The following is a 20,395-nucleotide window of genomic DNA, read 5'->3' as shown; positions in this document are numbered from 1 at the left end:
GTTTTAGTTTTGTTTTTAACGTTTGAAATGCACATACCTAATACGCATTACTATGTAAACACTACTTTGGACTTGGAGCACACATTCGTGTGTTAGTCGTTAACGAGTGCGCGCGCGTTTCTTTTTGGAGCTCCAGTCAGCATTTGTTTGAGCTAGTGGAGCATTGTAATTTACGCAGAGTTCGAGTGCTATTATTTCAAAAAGCGTCCGTAAATATTAGCTGGGCTGTTGCCACTGCCATTGCTAAATAAAAGCAACTTGGTACGTCAACTGCATGTCCAGAGCAGCCAATTTAAAGTGCGTAAAAACAAAAGTAAATGTGCAACGATAGAAAAAAAACTTTTTCTATTTTGTTTTAATTAGGCAACGAACATACATAGCAAGATTTATTATACACAAAGTGTGTGAAATTGAAATTATGACTTAATTGCGGAAATAAATGCACAAAGCATGTCTCTAATGTTAAAACACGAAATTTTTTGATTGCGTGCTGAAAATAAAAAACTGAAAAGCTGAAATTATAACAACAAAAGCAAAACAAACGCGTAATTGCAGAAATCAGCTGTGTACCCACAACAGCTACACACACACACATATACACTTGTATCCCAAACAAGCCTCCAACAGTATTCAAACCATAAACTCAGCTAACAGCTGGTAGCAAATGCGCGCTCTCGCGCTCTCTTGATTTCTTTGTGTGTGTTGTTGGAGCTCTCTCTCTCTCTCTCTGAGGCTGAAGAGCTTTGTCTTTATATGGCTCGTTTACGTTTTGTTTTGATTCCGCAATGACATAAAGTTGTGAACACTCTGATGCTCTAACAAGTGCGCAGCACAAAGCAATACAAATTATTAATAAAACTACTTGAAATTAATTTATTTAAACATTTACTTAAATTATCCATTTCGTGCTTTAAATGAAGCACGCTTTGTTAGGCAGCAAACAGTCAAATAAAAGCAAAATAGCTTTGTGTAGGGTAACACTGAATGTGGTTTGATTTGCTTCGAGTGAGGGAAAATGCGCAACAAATTTTAGAGTGTGTGATTGAAAATTGCATAAAAATATAACATTGTGAAATTGACGTTTTTCTTTCTATTGCAGCTGACAGTTACTTAGGAGACTCTCAAAGCCGTCCGCATAAAATAATCATAAACAATAAATAGCTAAAAGTTAATTGTTAATCGAACAAAACAGACAATGGCGTTCATTTCGAAAGATTTTCGTTCACCTGGCGAGGCTTGGGTCAAGACCGACGAAGGTTGGGAGCGTAAAAAGGTGCTCGAGTGTGGAGGCAAACGCAAGCGGTGAGTTAACGAAATCAAACTATAATCGAAGACAAAGAAAATGGTGTTGAAAATGTTGTAAACCAAAGTGGGTTAAGTTTTGGGATTGCTTTATTTACATAAAGCACATGTATCGAAGCTAAAATACATCCTGCGCAATTTGTTTATCGCTTAGATAACTTTCAAGTCAATGTGACTGATTAAAAGGCCAAGGCCAGCGGAACTGCTATATGTTTTAGCTAATTAATAGCAAGGTCGAGCTGCGACCTAAAAACATGCGTAGCTTATCAGTCATGTAAATTTTGAGCAATATGGATTTCTTTGTTTTGAAATTACAAGCTGGAAAATATAACATTATGGCAATCGATGTTGTCTTTTAATACCATAATAATTCTCAAATTTTATTACATCTTGCAATCAAAAGAAAATAAAACTTGCTGTGTTAACTGTTAATAATTGGCTTGAAGAATTGCCCAAATAAAATCACCTTAAAATGAATGTGAAAGCAAATATCAGCTGATGATGGGTAAGGGAAAGGGCAGGGAGAGGGAACTGCTTTAATGACTGCAATCGCTCCAAATTACTTTTTATATAGTTACTGACAGTGAAACGAAACAGAAAGTTGTAGAAATATATTTTTTACGTTTTAAACTAAAAGCTTAACGCGCACTCGACGCAATTTAATATAATTTAAATAATTTCTACACTCATTATGCATGAAAATGCTGTGACCCAAGAGCAATTTTTAGATTTATGTATTTCTATCTTTTATATTCAAGCAAAGCGTAACAGACTGCAACGAAAATGTCTGAAGCTAAAAATATTGTAGAGACTCAAGTCCATTTTAAGTGATTATTTTGACAAGTCATAAATGAAAAAAGATTTTTAATGTAGCGCAGCATAGAAAACTATTTTTAAATATGTTGTCAGGCTTGCGTAATATGCGGAAGTTTGGAAAATTTAAGTTTATAGAGTTTTGGATTTCATGCTGCCAACTTTTTTAAGGACACAGCTTTAGCAGCCTTACAAGAATTTACATGCAATTAAGTCAAAGACACAAAAGTCGGTCAAGTTTAGACGAAAGTGCGTGGGTGTGTGTGTGTGAAAGTTTCAAAAGCTCAAGGCTTACTTGCTCTACACTTTAACTGCCAAAGTTAAATAGGAAAAAACTTTCAAGTTATTACGTTGTATTTTAAATTTTTGCATAATTGTGTTACAATTTTTATAAGTACTACGTTTTCCTGCATTTAAAAATGCAATTGCATGGAAATCTTAATTAAGAAATCAAAATTGCATAAATATATTTAACCAAAAAAGAAGCAAAGTGCACACACACACATATATACAAAGCTACACGTACGTGCTTGGACCACTTTCACTGCACTTACCACTGAACAGTGTTAGCCTTTGGAATTGGCTTTCTGTTTCTTGCTTTCTTGCCTTTGTTTTATACACGAGCATTTGAGATTATCGAATGCAGCCAATGGAAATGTGTTCAATTCCGTTAAATGCTGAAAACACTAGACAACATAAATGGGCAAGTGTAATCGGTTTTAAGCCGCAGCTGTAGCGCAGTGTAACAATTGCTTGGCATTAAAGTTAGCACCCACATTATTGTTTATATGCTTGAAGTGCTGCGTAACCAGCGTTAACTTCACTTGCTGCTGTCGCTGCTTAACTTCTTCTTCACTAGCCAACAAAATAGACACACAACTCCTAGCCCAGTCTATAAATATCTCTTTATGTTGCAGTTGCTGTTGAGACTGAGAGCGACAGCGACATGTGATAGCTTCCAACTTCCACTAAATTTAGACTTAGAATTTGAGTTTTGTGTGTGCAACATGCAACAATAATTTATGTTGAAATAAAAACAACAACAACAAAAAGGTCGCAGGTTTATAAAAATAGCAAAGCAAATTGCCAGCCTCTCTGGGCCTCTAAAAATTGTTGTTTAATTTGCCTGCGAAGGTAAATGAACGCTTGATGATGACGTCGTTGACTGATTTATATGAATCACGTGGTTTTGGTTCGTCGGCCTGTCTCTCTCTCTCTGTCTGTCTAACTTAGCCAGCCAAGCTGCTCTGGTTGGCATGGCAATCATATGCATCGCTGGACAACATTGCACTTGGAGTCTGTTGACTGCAAAAGTCACAGCAGCAGCAACAATTTCTTTGTTTAAAGCGGCTATAATTATATTATATATATAAATTGTATAGCTGTCGTAGCTGCAAAGTGTTTGCACTTGCTATCTAGCTAAATAATATATATTAAGCATTTATTATTTATGAAAATTAAGAGACAAGCATAAGTCCTTAACTTGACACACTCGAACTCGCTCTTGTGCTATTGAGTCGTTGACCTAGTTTATTCTCTCTCTCTCTCTCGCGCATCCCTAAACTGCAGAGCTTTGCTTATCTGTTGAACTTTCGAGCTTGGCTGCCTATAATTTAGATATAGCTTCCATATTTTAATAGCCACACATCCCTAGCTCAAGGTAAGTCAGATCGATGCGCCTTGACCATTTTCCATATGCTCAACTATGCGCTGGCTTTTCACTCAGCTGGGCAATGAGGCAATGAGGGCATGTCCTTGGGCGTCTGCATTTTCAGTTTCAGTTTTTATACCAAAACTGGGTCACAATTTCCACTGGGCGTTAGTATGAGTGTGTGTGTGTCCCTTGTTACTTTAGTTATCACTCAGCTGCAATTGAAGTTGACAGTAAATAAGTTTGGCAGGCTACAGTAAACGCTCGTAGATTGAAACTGTAAGCCAAAATTATGCGATTTATTTTTTGGGGCGCAACGATTAACGTAATTCCAATTGTGCAACATTGTAATTAGTTAAAACTTGACACTCGACTCGGCTTAGCGTAATGCTTAATTTAATAAACACGCAAACTAGACAACTTCCGTCTTTTAAAAAGCAGTTTAAAAGCGTTTACAAACTTCAAAGCCGTAGACAAGAAAAACTGGTAACCAAACATTTCCGATTTTTCAATTGCTTTTGCAGTCACAGCTCTTCGGGCAGCAGCTGCCAGGGTGACGACGAAGAGGAAGCCGAAACAGAGACACCAATGCCACCGCATTATCATATAACCATACGCTGCACACGTGAAATTGCAGGCTTTAATGGGTTAAGCGAGGCTGTAAAGCGTTTGGATTTTCGTCGTTCGGTGCGTGATCGCAAGCGTTTTCACTATATCTGCGCATTTCTGCTGCTGGTGTCCAACAAGGGCATTGCCAGTCTGCCCGGCAGCGCACAGCGTCAGCTGCTGCAAATGGTCGAGGAGGTGGCCTCACATGGTGGGTTAAGCAAGCTGGAACAGTAAGCCTTAATTCAAGTTTTTCTATTTACTACAGTCAACGACAGTCAGCAGCATCCGAATGTGCTGCGTGGTCTGGCCTTGAAGCTGGAGCATATTGTTAACCAGGAGAATCAAAAGTGCTGGGGCAAGCCACTGGGCAGCACCTATCTGTGGCAGGAGCATTTGGCTCGCATTAAGCGCATCCAGCGCGTGGCCAGTCAGATTGAGATTAAGCAGGTTAGTTGTACTCAAATCCCTGCCATGTGTGTGCCTTGCTAATCTTTGTATTTGCAGCCTGATCCGCAGGTGCGTCCACAGCTGCATGAGCTGCCCGAGGAGTGTGTGCGTGAGATTATTCTCTGCATAGCCGATCATCGTGATCTGGAGTCTGCTGCTCAGGCCTGGGAGACTATGGCGCGTCTGGTGTCCGAGCAGCGCATTTGGCGTGAGCTAACACGCTTTCACTTTAACCAGGCGCAGATTAACACCATTCTGGATTTGGATAAGATTAAGCAAATGGGCGAGACCAAAGACTGGAAGCAGATCTATCATTTGTTGCGTCGCACCTATGGCGTGAATGATGATTACAAATACGCTGAGGTGCTGGCGCTGTGCCGCTCCTGCTGCTGCCTCTTCTGGCCCTCCGATGGACATCCTTGCATTGTGGATCAGAGTCCGGACTACAAGCAGCGCGTGGAGGATGCTGGTGGTCAGCTGGCCTTGGCACAGCCTGTGCCGCCTGCACAGTTCTTAAAGTATTTCTCATTGTAAAGCCACGAAGACTTAATGTAACTGACCAAAACTGTTTTTGGGAGAGAGAGAGACATGCAGCGAGCAAAGTTGCTTACTTGGATAACTTGTGGGTTAAAGTTTCAGAGAGTGAGAGGGAGTGAGAACAGGGAGCGAGAGGCAATGAGCGCAAAGTGATAAAGTTTTAACAACACTAACTATTGTATTTTTTAGTTATTTGTTATTAGTTTTTCTTGATTTCTCAATTAGAAGCTCAGTTTATGGGCTTAAACGATTATACAATTTTGAATTCTACAAAACTATATACGTATACATATTAACGGTATTTTAAACAAGATGCAATTGTAACTGCCACAAAGAAAACAATACAAAAACGTAATAATTTTTCGTTGAGCAACAACAACTATTTTAAACAATACAGTTAGCAAACTCTTGAATCAAAAAAAAGTGAAGATTTTTTTAAGCGATAAAACGATCTTAGTTAGCAATTAAGCGTAGTTACGTTTTAACGTTAATTTTTATTGTCAGCTGCTTTTGGTGCTACATAAGCTTAAACCAGTTACCAGTTATGCTTGTCCATTTGTTAATAAAGTAAAAGTAAAAATTGTAAAACAAGAAAAAACTCTATTTACACATTAAACAGAAATCATGTGATGTTGCAAGGAAGCAAAGCTAGTAACGAATACACCTAACAAAAAATAAATAAAACAAACAAATGCAGTTTAAACTTACAGATTGTAACTATATCAGCAACAAATAAAATTATCCACAGTCAGTCTACAATTGTTTAGCATAAGTATATCGAAAAATTGTTAAGCAAATATTTTCAAAACAAAAACAAAGTCATGAACAAATATCTTTGAAAACGCATAAGCTAAGATATAGTATGTAATGCATAAATATTTCAAATGTAGTTGTGTCCGTAGAGCAAAAGCTTTGCTAAAGTTTGTATTATACAGCAGTCGAAGCTAAAACTTATTTTCATTTAACGGCTCCTATGCATAAAACATTGATTTTATCTCTATCTATATTTAAGCTGATTGCATATTATTATAATTTTTGTAAACTGCATTAACTTATGCATGATCTATCATATTTCTATGTTGTAAAATAAAAATCTTGAATATTTATGCAGCAAATCCGATAACGTAATTGATCAAACAAACGTTGGTTGCCTTAGTAACCAGTACAACTTTATCCTTTGTGTATTTTCCAATGTATACTTAGTGCAGTCGTAATTATAAGTTCTGCTCAACATGGAATATATTTTTAAGAAGGAACGTCGCACCTTTGGAGCACGCGTGCACTTTGAGGATAAGGATGAAGTGGTGTTTAGTGAAAACTCCAATCCCGAGCTGGTCAAGAATTACATACTCAAGAATCCTGTGGACCGTGTTACACAATACGCTGGGCAAACTTCGCTGAGCGTGGCCAACACGGAGCGCGCTACCTACAAGAGCACAGGCATAACCCACAATGAGGGCGGCTGGCCAAAGGATATCAATATGCAGGATCCGGAGCAAACGGTGCGCTATAAGCGTAAGATTGAAAAGGATGAGAATTACATAACGCAGGTTATGAATCTAACCAAACCCATGGAGCATTATCTGAATCAGAATAATGCTGTTAATATTTATGAGAACTATTTCGAGAACATGGATCCAGCTCCGTTGCCAGAGCCTTGCAAGTCGCGCACAGTGAATGTCTACCGTGATCCGAATCCGATTAAGGTGCCAGTGAAGCATCTGTCCTGGTCGCCAGATGGCGGCATTAAAATGGCTGTTAGCCATTGTGATATGAAATTTCAGGGTGATAAGACGGGACAACGTTGCAATTCTTATATTTGGGAGGTGGAGAATCCCAATGAGCCGTTTCTTACGCTCGAGCCCAAGGTGCCTTGTGTCTGCTTGGAGTACAATCAGAAGGATCCTACTAGCTTGGTCAGCGGCATGTACAATGGTACAGTCGCTGCTTGGGATACACGTTATGGCAAGCATCCGGTTGTGATTAGCGAACGTGAGGTCTGTCATCGGGATCCAGTCAACTCAGTGCTTTGGAACAACTCAAAGAGCGGCACAGAGTTTTTCTCTGGCGGCTCTGATGGGCAAGTGCTCTGGTGGGATACGCGCAAGTTAACCGAGCCGCTGGATCGCTTGCTAATGGATCCAATAAAAAGCGATGAGCAGAATCTATCGCGTTCTTATGGCATCTCTGTGCTGGAGTATGAGACGACCATACCAACCAGATTTATGGCTGGCACTGAAATGGGCATGCTCTTCTCCTGCAATCGCAAGGGCAAGACGCCAACGGAGAAAATACAGATTAGGGTAACTACTCCAGCATTGCATCATCAACTTTTCATATACATCTTTTGCCTTGCCAGATGATTTGTCACTTAGGTCCTGTTTATGCCATTACACGTAATCCGGCGTTTGTCAAGAACTTTCTTACTGTGGGTGACTGGTGTGCCCGCATCTGGTCAGAGGATTGCCGTGAAAGCTCTATTATTTGGACCAAGAGCAGCTCCTCCATGCTCACAGATGGCGCCTGGAGTTATACCAAGTAGGCACCAACAGCCATTTTTGATTTCAAATACACTTATCGATTTTTTTAGAGTTTCCCAATTCTTTATTACACGCATGGATGGCGTCCTGGATACTTGGGATCTGCTGCAGCAGCAAAACGAGCCTGGTACTAACGGTGAAAGTTTGTTGATGAGCCGCTGTATTGTGTGCGCACCAATGAAAATGGAAAGTTCGTTAGCTGCGGCAGCAAATTGGGCGCCACCTTTCTTATCGAAGTATCCGACAATATGGTCATGTCAGCCAAGAATGATAAGCCGCTGCTAACTGCGGTAAGTTTTAGTTATTTAAAATATGTACACCATTAACTGTATCAAGTCTTACAGATGTTTGAGCGGGAGAATCGTCGCGAGAAAATATTGGAAGCCAAGTCGCGCGAAAGCAAGCTGAAAATTAAGGCTCATGGTCAGGAGCAGGCGGATCTGACCATGTTGAATGGCAAAGTTAACATGGCTCCCTTTGCCAGCGCCTGTGAGCAAGCGGCCAGTGAATACTTTGCAGCTGTGGAGCAGGAACGTCAGCGACGTCTGCCTGGAGGCAAGCGTAGGTGAACAGTTGTATTTAGTACTATTATAGTCTATTTTCTAATTTTATTTTAATTTGCAGAGGATGCGGAGGAAGCTGATGTGTCGGAGGCAGAAAGCTCAAAATTATAGAATCATATAATGCTATAGCTCTAGTTTAGTTGTGTAATAATATTACAAGCTGAATAAAATATAAATTCAAATTTAAGCACTTGCGTTGCCAACTGCATTAAATATATGCTCGCTTGTAGTTTGAGAGTATCGACTCTCCAGTTTGAGAGTCACTGCTCGCAAAATCGAACAAACTATATTGCATGTGTGTGTGAAACAAATACCGACAAATTTATCGGGAAAAAAGCGATGTGGGCAGCCCTAGTTTGAGAATAACTTAAGTTTCTATTTGTTGTTACTGCCTGTTACTTAATAATTAAAGTAAGTTGAAAATATAAACAAATTAGTCAAGTGTGTTTACAATATTAAGCATGCCATAAAAGAATTGTCATGTTGCTTGTACATTTTTGAAAACTCGCGCGTACAGGTATAAAGTATGTACACATGTTGCACATTTTTGGCCTACGTGACTCAGAAACAGTTATCAATGGCGTTGCATGCTTCAAAAGTTCAGTGACCAAAAGGCAACACCAACCCCTGTGCAAACGCATTCAATTCAAAACGTCGAGCTGATAAGGTTGCTGTGCATTAGTTTAGTTACATTTTGTATTTAGTTGTGAATTAATGCACACACGTGCTCTCATTAAATAATCAACAACAGCAAATAACAGGCTGTAACTACAATAACAACAACAACAAGAACATAACGTCAAAGTGAACGTAGCGGAAGTGCAGCTAAGAAAAACCTTGGCGCTTAAAGTAAATTCTAAAGTGAAGGTGAGCGTTTAAAACAAGCTGCAGTTAACAATAATTAGAGCTGACCAAAATAAAGTGCTTTGTGCTAAATTAAGCTGAGTTTACTCATTTCTTGTTGCATTTGCAATCAGTTTTTACGCCCTGCCTGAAGTCACGTACACCTGAAAATTTTTCTTTCAAAGACTGATCAATTTTGCTTAGGCTATAAAATATTTATTTATTTTATTATCTCTACTAAGCTTGTGTGTGAGTAAGCAATAACTTAACTGCGTCTTAATATTAAACAAAACAAAGAAAATATTGAGAAGACATAATTAGGGTGGGTGTGGTAAATTTCAGATTTTAAATTTTTGCCTTTTGCAGTTCAACATGTTGGACCTTGTCCAACCCAGCGAGCAGCTAAGTGGCTCCAATAACAACAACAACAATGAGGTGGTGGTCATACGCGCTAAGCCCAAGAAAGTGTTTAAGCCCAAGGCACGCATCAATCGCATACCACAAGAGCTTCTAGATGATCCACAACTGCAACAAGCTATCGACCGCCTGCCATCCAACTATAACTTTGAGCTGCACAAAACTATTTGGCGCATAAAGGAAACAAAGGCAAAGCGTGTGGCGCTGCAGCTGCCCGAGGGACTGCTGATGTACGCCATGGTCATTAGCGACATTATAGAACGATTTACTAGTGCCGATACGGTTATCATGGGTGATGTTACATATGGCGCTTGCTGTGTGGATGACTATACGGCGCAGGCCTTGGGCGCAGATCTGTTGGTACATTATGGACACAGCTGTCTCATACCTGTCGATCAAACCTGCGGCATTAAGGTGTTGTACATATTTGTGGATATCAAAATTGATCCGCTGCATTTCTTGGATTCTGTTAAGCTTAACTTCAAGCCCGAAGTCGGACAAATAGCCTTGGTTAGCACAATACAGTTCGTCACGACGCTGCAAGCGGCTGCTACAGAGCTAAAGGCAGCTGGCTTATGACGTGTTAGTGCCGCAGGCGAAGCCCCTTAGTTCCAGGTGAAATTTTGGGCTGCACTTCACCGCAGCTGCCTGAAACAGCGAAAATGATTATCTACCTGGGTGATGGACGCTTTCATCTTGAGTCTGCCATGATTGCAAATCCGCTGCTTAAGGTAAGAAATTGCATTATTACAATCTACCAGCTCTTGCTCACTTTAACTCTCACCCACCAGGCGTACAAATATGACCCCTACGAGAAAAAGTTTACAGTGGAGCAGTATGATCACCTGGCCATGCAGGATATACGCTACTCAGCCGTGCAGCGTGCCAAGCAGGCGCGTCGCATTGGCATCATCTTGGGCACACTTGGACGTCAGGGCAGCGCACGTGTGCATCGTTTTCTGGAGAAGCGTCTGCATGCCAAGGGCATAGCCACCACGACCATTTTGCTGTCTGAAATCTTTCCACAAAAGCTGGCGCTGTTTGCCGACATTGATGCCTTTGTACAGGTTGCCTGCCCGCGTCTAAGCATCGACTGGGGCTCGGCGTTTGAGCAGCCGCTGTTAAATCCTTACGAGCTTTCGGTGGTGCTGGGCGATGTGGAATGGACGCCGCACAATTCATCTCCACGTACTAATGCCTATCCCATGGACTTTTATGCCAGCGGCAGTCTGGGTCCCTGGACGCCCAACTTTAAACCACCCGCGATAGGTGAATGCGAGAATCGCCCCTCAGCAGACTGTTGTGGTCGCTGCACTCGCGCTGAGCTGGAGAAGGATGACACTGGCAAGGCCGCAGCATTAGCTGATTTGTTAGACTTTAAAAAGGGATAAAGCTTTAACTTTCTAGGCTTGGCCAACTATTTATCTCAAGCGTAGCGTTGCAACTAAGTGATTTAATTTATGTTCTCGCCAAAACCCCCAAAATGTAAACCCAATTATTTAAGTTAGTACAAATTTGATTTCTAAGTTATATAGCTATTATATATATACTTTTTAGCTCCAGATTTTGTGTTCAATCACATCACACAGACAACAACACCAACAACAAGTTAACGAAACACAAACACGCAGCATACAATTGTCTAGTAATAGTTTAGATATTAATTTGAGCTTCACTTAATTAACTTGCAATGTAATTATTGTTGAACATTAAAAAAATGTTTTAAACATATAAAGCTATCTTAGTGTTGATCCTTGCAATTTTGAGAAAATATTCATATATTCTGCTGAAAAAATTGGCCATAGCTCTTCCGTATCCTGCCGCATTTCCAAAATTTTTGGTTTGCGACACTCACAGGACGAAACTCTTTCGATCTGCATCAAAAACAATATGGGGTCATCTAATTATCCATTAACTTGGAAATTTTTCAGCTCCAAGTCGCAAGGAGATGGCCAAAAACACAAAATGGTCATTATCTCCGGAACTACAAGGACGATCCCGATGTCCGTTGGTCAGTCTATAGTTCTTTGGAAACAACATCGTTTGGCACTAATTTTATCCTGATCCTGCAAAGGATACGGGAGATATAGCGTATTTTCTGTAGACGAAAAAAGCTGTTTTCTCAGCTCCTGTCAAGGACATTCGGCCTTTGAATTGGTATATTCTGAAGGTCTTGATGAGCACTACTTGTATGCCAAAGTACATCCCTGTAGTCCTTGCAGTTTCTGAGAAAAAGGATATTTTGTGTTTTTTGGTCACTTTTTGCGACTAACCTCCCATGAATTTTTTCAAAATATTTTTTGTGCAATTTTAAAAATCCTTGAATGCAGATCGATAGATTTGATGCCAAGGATTACGAATATGCATGTCTTTTTGGAATTGGAAGTATACTCAAGGAGCAGGGGTCTAAAAACCATGTCCATGTCCTACGTTTTACAATTAAAAGCCATTTTCATTGGGTTGCCTGAAGGATTTTTGTCCTTTTTATTATATATGTACATAAACATAACAATTTGCAACGTATTTGTATAACATATAAATTAGTTTTGTAAATTACATTTAATTGCAACAATTATCACGTATATTTTATAAATATACAAAAATAAATGTAAATTTGACTAAAAAAATTTGTTGTCTACCTAAATGTATATACAATTGAGAGCCTATATAATATTGACTATATACAAATTAACTAAAATTTACAATTGACTACAATTTGTTACTAATTTTGCTGACATTACAAGTGTGCAGGACAAGCGATGTCCTTTGATGCTAAGTCCCAGGCAGTTTCCAATACAGCTTCCCGTTGGGATCTGGTGCCTGTGCTTGGGCCATAGCTCTGTTTATGCTTAGCTTCCATCTGCTGCAGCTGAGTCCAGGACGAGCACGCGATGTTGGTAGGCTAAGCACAATGCTTGTAATGCAGACAGTTCCAAAGTTGAAGCCTAGTTTTATAGTTGATCAGGTAGCTGCATTTTTCAGGCAGGCAAACTAATAACTTTGACCTTTGGAAAATTTCGCGATAAGCCGAAACATTTGTGTTTTCTGCCTGAACAAAAACATTAGACACAGATGTTGAGTTTTATCGCGTTTTCCGGTGAATTCCCTTTGTCTTTTGTTTGCCTCCTAGGTCTGTGAGTGGCGTCAACATTTTGAAAATTGTATTTTCACAGATAGCAATTATTTAGTGATTACTAAAATTCTACTGAAGCTTGTAAATTATCAATGTTATTTGCATTAGGCATAACTGTCATTGTGTTTCTTGATAATCTGAAATTGAAAAGTTATAGATAAATATTATTTAAGAACTAGCCTTTATGGCTATCACTCCTACACACATACTTACATATGTTATGTATGTAGATATCACTTCTTGAGCCAATAATGCCGGCTTTTATCAGCGTTGTTTTGTGCGGTAAAACCTAAGAATATTTGTTAACTTATATCGTTAGTCCCTTATTCCCAATTTATATTAAGCTCATATACTTTAATTTCATATAAATACTCCTAATATATTATACCTTAAAAAGCACATGCAGCTTACAACTTGTACATACCTGTTGATTGTTTATTTTGTCGCGTACACAAAACTATAACAATTTTTAAATCTGCTCTTCACAACTGCGAAGAGGAAAATAGCCTATTGTTTTTAATGCAATTTATTTTGTTCTTACCACGATTATAAACAGCACAGCACGTTTTGATTAATTAACTTTTTATGGTAAACGCAGCAAACTAACAGCTGTTTTCACCCTGTAGTTCTATATTTGCGCTATTATGCGACGCTGTAAAGTTAGCAGTGTGCACTTATCTTGAGAACTGTAGGGTCAACAGAGCTATCGCAGAAAGTATCGATACTTTCAGTTCTATTAATACACAGCTGTTATTGATTTTTGTATTCGTTTCACGATGTTGAAAAGTAGCAATTTGAACAGGTAAAATTAATAAATGAATCTGATTAATTAGAGTCTTAGTTGTAGAAAGGTATGTATATGCATTTTTGTAGTGTTATGCATAAGTTGGATGAAGAGCAAACAGACAACATGCAACAAGATGCTCAAACTGACAATAATAACGCTGCGCCCAAAGAGGCAGCAACAAATGAGAGTAGCGCTAGCATGGCCGCTTTAAACTTATCCGATGGGGTGCTGCAAGTAGTTGAGCCGCCCATAGAACGAGCGCGAGGGCAGGTCAAGGAGTTGATGTACATAAGTTCTGGCTAGTAAAGGTAGTTGAAATGATAAATAATACATGCTATTTTACAGTGGCAAGCAAAATAAAATATATATAGATCTGTCGAAGGAAAAGTATAAATTAGACGCCAGTGAGCTGGCCGAGGTAACTGAAATGGTAAATCATATTATACATATACTCAACTGATAAATACTTAAGAACATTCCTTACGTTTAGTTGAACAATGTGAAGCGCTACCAAGTTAAGCTGATGAAGTTAAAGAAGGACATGACGACCATTTATCAACGTACTAAAATGTTGAGGGTAAAAACGTTTATCATGAAACCCATAATAAGTGTAACTTTATTGAGGCATAAAACCATAAAAAATAATGGTTGTTATTAACTACAGACTATAGCACAGGCATAAGCTTAAAGTTAACTAAATGGTACGACAATAAAATTTTTTTATTTTTGCTGATTACAGAAACGAGCCGAAAATGTAAAATGCTGCAAATACCGCGACTGTCAGCGCAGACTGGACAAACAAAAGCAGGAAGAGTCGCTCATAGGCAGTCAACCGCAATAGTTCACTAAGTACAAACATTAATTAAATAAATTAATCAACAAATATTTCCATTACTCGTAGTAGTTAAAACTAATAAAGCATATGTCAACATTAGGTTGAATAATATTTAAACAATTGTTGCATTTTAACTAAATTAAAGTAAACCGCATGCAGCTGCGACAATATTTAACAAATAATTAACTAGCTTAGGTGTAAAAAGAAACTTTTAAACATTCACAGCGCAAAAATTTGCTTAATTTCATGCCAAAACTACAAGTACATGCATATAATATAAAACTTGTATCTAATTTGTTGCTATTATAAACTATTAGAGTACGATTTAAACATTAATAAGAATTACAATAGTAATAGTATTTAAAATTTGAATGCAACATGCAGCAGCATAGCGTTTTTTGTTTGTTTTTGTGGAAGAAGTCGACAAAAGTGTAGATCTTTCATTCAGGTTGTTCTTTTTGTTGTTGTTGTAGTTGGTGTATCCGAATCACAGCTTAGCTTACACTACTATATTCCTGTTCATTCAGCATGTGCATTGCATCTGTCGGTGCAAAATATTTGACAGTGCCTAAAAGTATTCAAAAGTATTAGTTATTGCATAGTAATTTGTATAAATACCGTTAAAAAGTGCATTTATTTTTGTGTGGGAGGTGTTAGTTGAATGTGCAGAGTGTTATATTTAATATCTTTATCCAATTTTATTTTCGTAAGCTTACAGAATGTAAAAAAAATTGTGACGTTTTCAGCTACACTTAAGCCTAAGTTATATTTTAAGTTATTGTTAAAGTCATCATATGCCAAAAGACATAATATATGGTTGAAGGAACATTCTTCTAGGTAAACAATGTTTTAATTCTAAAACTGTAACTAAATTCGTGCGCTTAAATAATTTTCAAAATTATTCAAGTTCTTTTTGGTATACAAATGACAATTTAAAGTCATTCTTTTATACAAATTCAAAGCTCAATTTAAATCAACATCACTAAAACCGTCGTTAGTCTTGCTGCTAAACGGTAGCTCAATGTCTTTAGCTTTTGTAGAGGCTGTAGCTGAGGTTGTAGAAGTCCTAGCCTTACCATTTTCAGCTGGCCCATTGCGATTCAAATACATTTGGAGGCACACATGTATAATAAACACAATAAAAGCGGCAATGCCAAAGATTTCAAATGTAGTGCGGCCACTAACTGCTTCAAAAAGTTGACCACCAATTTGGCTGCCCATCGAAACGCCTACTCCCTCGAATATGGCGCCCACAAGACTCTGCAACACAAAGATAAGTTAGCATAGAAAAGTAATTGTAGAGTATCTGTAATCTGTAGCTCACCTGCATAGTTGCCTCGGTGCCTGGTGGCGCCACAATGCTAGCATATGAAGCCATAGTGGCATAGAAGAGTCCAAATGTAACGCCATTCAGAAGCTCGATGGGTAGTATATACCAAGGATCTTGCAGCATGGAGTAAAGTATAAAGCGTACACCGAAGCCAAGCAACACTAGACTCATGGCATTCACATGTCCAATGCGTTTCAATATCCAACCAGACATAAAAAAGAAGGGTAGCTCGCCGCCAAAGCATTGTATGCCCATAACCAAGCCTTCCAAGGTTTTAATGGAACTGCTGCTGCCATGCACCACGTTCAGCTCCTCCAGATAAATAAACAAGAAGTTCCAAATGAGGGCTGTGCACAAGCCTATGGCCACGCACCAGAGAAAGAAGACAACACAGCGCATGGAGAGAAACATTTGGCCAACATCTTTCAATATATTCGCTGACATGTGCGTTTGTGTGTGCTGCAACAATAAAAAGCTATTATAAGTTTCAATAGCAATAATAGTACTTACCTTTAGCTTGGTTGAAGCCAACATATCAAAGCCTAGAATAACCAAAGTCATCCAGAAAACAATTGTATAGTTTTTATCACCATCGCTAGGGGACATTTTGTCCACCAGCAGACCCGCCAGCACGGCAAACAATCCCCAGCCCAGTGAACCGCACAAACGTTGCTTGCCATAAAGATGATGGCGCTCGCCCAAGATGCCAAAACATATGGCATCGCCTATACTTACCACCACAGCCATGCCTATCCAGCTTACGATGAGCATGCCAAAGAAGAACCAAAACTCCGGCTGTGCCATTGCCTCGCTTGTATTCATAGCCCTTGCTTGGTTAAGCTGTTGATTGAGATACGCGTCATGGCAGTCCATCGTACAATTGACATCCATCTCACTCTTGTTCTTGGGACAATATAGCGTAATATTTTGGGCATTCCATGTGCCTTGATCGCTTGGTATTATAAAGTTAAGGCACTTGACTTTGCTATGAAGCTGAGGTAGTTCCACAATATCGCGCGTGCTTATATAGGTGGTAAAGTTAAGCGAGGCCTGCGTGCGATTACTGGCGCAATTGCTCGTCTTATTCGCCAACCAGTTGTCACAGACAATGTCCCAGTATTCAGGCTTCATAGCGCAGTGCATCTGGCAAGCTAATGTGGTATTGCCGTAATAGTTTTCCAGTGTCTTTTCCATCTGCTTCTCATATATATCGCAGTGACGTATATTGGAAATACCAGCATGGCAATGGAACTGTACTTCTGGCAAGGGTTTGTCCACAGCAGGCACAAACATGATGAGAAAAAAGGCCACAGCGGTTATGAGCTGACCAGCCAGAAATAGAAAGCGATGACGATTGAATCTGTAAATGTTTATATTAGCTTTTAATTTCTTTCCAAATTCTTCATTGACTTACCGATCGGCTATGTAGCCGAAGAGAGGCTTGGCTAGCATTCCAATTATAGGTAATATCATGTACATCGTGCCCACCACTACAGATGAGTAGCCCAGTTGCCGCGCCAACTGCGGCATAAAGGGTACAACGGGTGCGGTGCCTATTAGGAAGAAACAATTAAGCAAACAAAAACAAGTTTATTAGTTTGTTGTGTGGGAGGTGTTTGTTGAATAATTACTACGACCGTAATTTGCATACTAAATGGAATGAAACTGCATATATACCCTTTAATCTTCCTAGATCCTGACATCCATGTATTTATTATGAAATATTATTCAACAGAGATATTTTAATTAAAAAAACAGAATACCCCATTGTACAGTCTATATATAACTAAAATGCTTAGTAATCACTATGTGTGAGCATCATTTATGAATTGTGGGTGTTTATTAGCTGATAAGCAAAAAGTGTACAATGACAAAAAGCAACGATCTACATTTATCTGAGAACACACACAGATTCATATTCATAAATATACACGTATTAACTGCTTACTTAAGCATTTTAGATTATGTCGGCTTTTACAAGTGAGCGTTTACTGTACTTAATGGCAAGCAAACATTTTTTCTTAATTAATTGAAATGATAAAAGGTTACTTTAATTGCTTTGCGTACATATTTAGGTCAGTGCATTCCCTAGTTGACACCGCTGTCAACTTTGGACTTAACCTTGTCAAAGCCACTTTAAGTTACCATGTGAAACAATTTTTAAAGTTTATCGTAATGTCGTACGTACATTTAACTGATAGACGCTTTATCTATTATGGCCAATCAGTACTTAAAATTAATTTCTTAATTACTATATTTAACTAGTATAATTACCGCCATTGAAGAGAAAGTAATGTGCCTTCATAGGCACCAAGTCCTTATCGATTCGCAGCTTCATGTTTGCGTTGTATCGTTCTGCTTTGTGTTAATTAACAATTCATGAAATTCAATTATTTTGCAGACGACTTTAATTGAATAGATTCACACGCTTATTTATAAAAATGGCAAATGCGTAAAAAACACCGCAAGTTAAGTATATCGTGACTTTATTACACACACAAAGAAACAATGCATTTGCACTTGTATTTTGTTGTTGTATTTGTGGCTTAACGATCACGTTTCCTCTTCTTCTTCCAAAAGGGCTAACATTACTTTTGTTAAAAATGTAGCATTTTCCATGCTATTATATCAGCGTCAGTCTCAACTCGCGCGTAGGTGTAGTGAATACACTGTAGTCAACGTTATTAGAATATCAACTGATAGCAACACGATGTGTGCGTTTTTTCATAGTTTAATTATTTGTTGTTTGCACTTGCCGCTTATCTTCAAGAACAAATTGGACGCCCACTCAACAGACAAAACAGCTGATTGCTCTAAATTGCGCAGCCAGTGCTGCCAGATATTCATGAGCAATAGCCAGAAAAAAGCTAAAAGCTTAAAACTCTAGACGAAATGTATTAATTGTAAATGCTTCACTTGACTCTAATTCGTTCATTTTCACGCAGCTTTCAGTTATAGCAACATATAGGAATACATTATTTACATAATGTAAATCTTGAAAACATTTGTGCGTATTTCTACGGATCAGCATCAATTCGCAGCCAACTTCACTCGACGCAAAATTGCGATTGTTTTGTGTTGGCGCCAGGTTGTAATAGTAAAATTGAAGCAGATTGTAACCTTGTTAATTGTACTTCATTTTATATACGCAAACTAAGCTAACAATGAGACTAAAAACTTAATGCACTAGTGTGAGAAGTATCAGTCGTATATATGGCTATAGTGCTGCTGGTAGACGTGTATATAGTTCTCCTTCTCCTGAGGCGTCATCTGAGCAATTAGCTTATCATCCAGCTTATCCAGCGGATGCGGTCGTCCAGCCACCAGGACTGTAGGCACATCGTCTTCCTCCTCTTCTGATTCCGAGTTGATGTAGTTGTCAAAATCAACATTTGCTGCAATTTATAATAAAAAGGTAAGTCAAAAAGTTGAATATTGCTAATGCGACTGGGACTTACGTATTTTAGTATTGTCAATATCGTTCTCATCATCACTGGAATCACTAGAGTTGGCATTTGAGGAGCCTTTGCGCATGCCCTTCATGCTAGCGTCCCGCTGTCCAGGTTGCTTCTCATGCTGCAACAGCACAGACATAATATCTTCATTCTCCTTTTTATTGCGATGGCCAGAGGTGCCAGCCGTTGGTGCTGTATCAACTAAATTGCTGCCATCGCCGGTATCCGTTTCGGTTATCACAGTGCTTTCGGTCATCCAGATAGGTCTTGACTTGCGTTCCACCACAGCATCAGAGCTATCCTCACCGCCAATGGTAACATCCACGCGTGTCTCTTCGACAGCAAAGCCTTGGTTTCTGGTCGCCTCACCAGACCATTGCAGGCCATCGGGACGCAGCGCATTGGGCTTGTTAATGCCACGTATAGTATCAATATCCACAGGTTCGGGCTCAAGCACCTCTGGTGCCAACTTAATGCCCTCCACCTCGCGCAGCAGATCATAGAGCGGCTGCAGCTGTTCATTGAAGTGGGCAAGCATCAGGCGTGAATCCTTCTTGGGCATGGCCGCGCTATCTTCCTCTACAGAACTGCCGCAGTAAGTACATCGAAACTCCAGCGTCGCCATGTCAAATAATTGATCCGCCTCCAAGTCTGTAAATGTTTTGGAGCACGAAGAACACTTAAAGCTGGCGCGGCTTGTCGCATCACGTTCCTCTGTCTCCATGCGTTTTCGCATCAAGTCCAGCTTGTATTTAACCACATTCACATAACGTTTTGTAGTTGATAAAGTAATAGTTCACTTTTTGCGCTTTCCCATCCGGCCCGGTCTCCATCTTTAGACGTATCTGTATAAACTTGTCCGTGCGCAATGTTGTTATCCTTGCTCGCAGCTGTTTCTTCTCAAAGCGCAACAGCTCACCTATGTCGTCCTCTTTCATACAAGGATTCCTCACAAGCATGTCTATGATAAGCGCATCCTCTTGCGAATAGAAACCACGTCACTCAGCGAGAGGCGCGCAAAATTTGCGTCAGACTGCCTAAGGTTTTGTTTGGTTTCTTTTTGAGGAGCGTGTTGCGGGTGGCATAACTTTCGGGTACAGATCGGCTGACTTTCTTGGTTTGTGGGCGGGCGC

The 20,395-nt window shown here is 39.3% G+C and overlaps 6 protein-coding genes across 9 annotated transcripts; 4 read left to right on the top strand and 2 right to left on the bottom strand.

Annotated features, from left to right (window-relative positions):
* The first annotated feature begins 39 nt into the window (after positions 1–39).
* LOC108600551 (F-box only protein 25) lies at positions 40–5,482 on the top strand. Of its 3 annotated transcripts, none has more exons than XM_017988211.2 (5): positions 40–261; positions 1,100–1,302; positions 4,291–4,583; positions 4,641–4,822; positions 4,880–5,482. In XM_017988211.2, exons 2-5 carry the CDS (start codon positions 1,196–1,198, stop codon positions 5,354–5,356), a joined length of 1,059 nt encoding a protein of 352 aa, XP_017843700.1. In that variant the 5' UTR covers positions 40–261; positions 1,100–1,195; the 3' UTR covers positions 5,357–5,482. The 3 variants fall into 3 exon arrangements, with proteins under 3 accessions (XP_017843700.1, XP_017843699.1, XP_017843701.1); XM_017988210.2 differs by having other exon boundaries at positions 40–297; XM_017988212.2 differs by lacking the exon at positions 40–261 and adding an exon at positions 905–1,034.
* A 1,087-nt stretch (positions 5,483–6,569) lies between these two features.
* LOC108599229 (dynein intermediate chain 3, ciliary) lies at positions 6,570–8,611 on the top strand. Its single transcript, XM_017986026.2, is given in 7 exon segments — positions 6,570–7,662; positions 7,719–7,897; positions 7,950–8,025; positions 8,027–8,047; positions 8,049–8,189; positions 8,244–8,460; positions 8,524–8,611. Coding segments are annotated over 7 exon segments (1,755 nt in total). The 5' UTR covers positions 6,570–6,591; the 3' UTR covers positions 8,574–8,611.
* A 219-nt stretch (positions 8,612–8,830) lies between these two features.
* On the top strand, positions 8,831–11,439 carry LOC108598515 (2-(3-amino-3-carboxypropyl)histidine synthase subunit 1). The gene is given in 5 exon segments (XM_017985193.2): positions 8,831–8,873; positions 9,672–10,295; positions 10,297–10,332; positions 10,334–10,453; positions 10,514–11,439. Coding segments are annotated over 4 exon segments (1,374 nt in total). The 5' UTR covers positions 8,831–8,873; positions 9,672–9,677; the 3' UTR covers positions 11,114–11,439.
* A 2,145-nt stretch (positions 11,440–13,584) lies between these two features.
* On the top strand, positions 13,585–14,757 carry LOC108598757 (biogenesis of lysosome-related organelles complex 1 subunit 6). The gene is made up of 5 exons (XM_017985494.1): positions 13,585–13,657; positions 13,729–13,926; positions 13,988–14,072; positions 14,133–14,219; positions 14,382–14,757. The coding sequence occupies exons 1-5, from the start codon at positions 13,632–13,634 to the stop codon at positions 14,481–14,483; spliced, it is 498 nt and encodes a 165-aa protein (XP_017840983.1). The 5' UTR covers positions 13,585–13,631; the 3' UTR covers positions 14,484–14,757.
* Positions 14,758–14,823: 66 nt separating this feature from the next.
* Positions 14,824–18,553, bottom strand: LOC108598428 (major facilitator superfamily domain-containing protein 6-A). Of its 2 annotated transcripts, XM_017985056.2 has the most exons (6): positions 18,082–18,551; positions 17,222–17,360; positions 16,318–17,167; positions 15,802–16,266; positions 15,554–15,737; positions 14,824–15,045 (listed from the first exon to the last, which is right to left on the bottom strand). In XM_017985056.2, the coding sequence occupies exons 1-6, from the start codon at positions 18,143–18,145 to the stop codon at positions 14,972–14,974; spliced, it is 1,776 nt and encodes a 591-aa protein (XP_017840545.2). In that variant the 5' UTR covers positions 18,146–18,551; the 3' UTR covers positions 14,824–14,971. The 2 variants fall into 2 exon arrangements, with proteins under 2 accessions (XP_017840545.2, XP_017840544.2); XM_017985055.2 differs by lacking the exon at positions 14,824–15,045 and having other exon boundaries at positions 15,055–15,737; positions 18,082–18,553.
* Positions 18,554–18,935: 382 nt separating this feature from the next.
* LOC108600441 (general transcription factor IIE subunit 1) lies at positions 18,936–20,260 on the bottom strand (the record flags this gene model as incomplete). Its single annotated transcript, XM_017988027.2, is given in 3 exon segments — positions 18,936–19,202; positions 19,266–20,031; positions 20,033–20,260. Coding segments are annotated over 3 exon segments (1,188 nt in total), but the record flags the coding sequence as incomplete, so codon positions are not given.
* Between the last annotated feature and the right edge of the window lie 135 nt (positions 20,261–20,395).

Source organism: Drosophila busckii, chromosome 3L, assembly GCF_011750605.1.
Source record: "Drosophila busckii strain San Diego stock center, stock number 13000-0081.31 chromosome 3L, ASM1175060v1, whole genome shotgun sequence".
Classification (NCBI taxonomy): domain Eukaryota; kingdom Metazoa; phylum Arthropoda; class Insecta; order Diptera; family Drosophilidae; genus Drosophila; species Drosophila busckii.
Note: the sequence above shows the minus strand (reverse complement) of the source record. Positions and strands in the feature narration are given on the sequence as shown.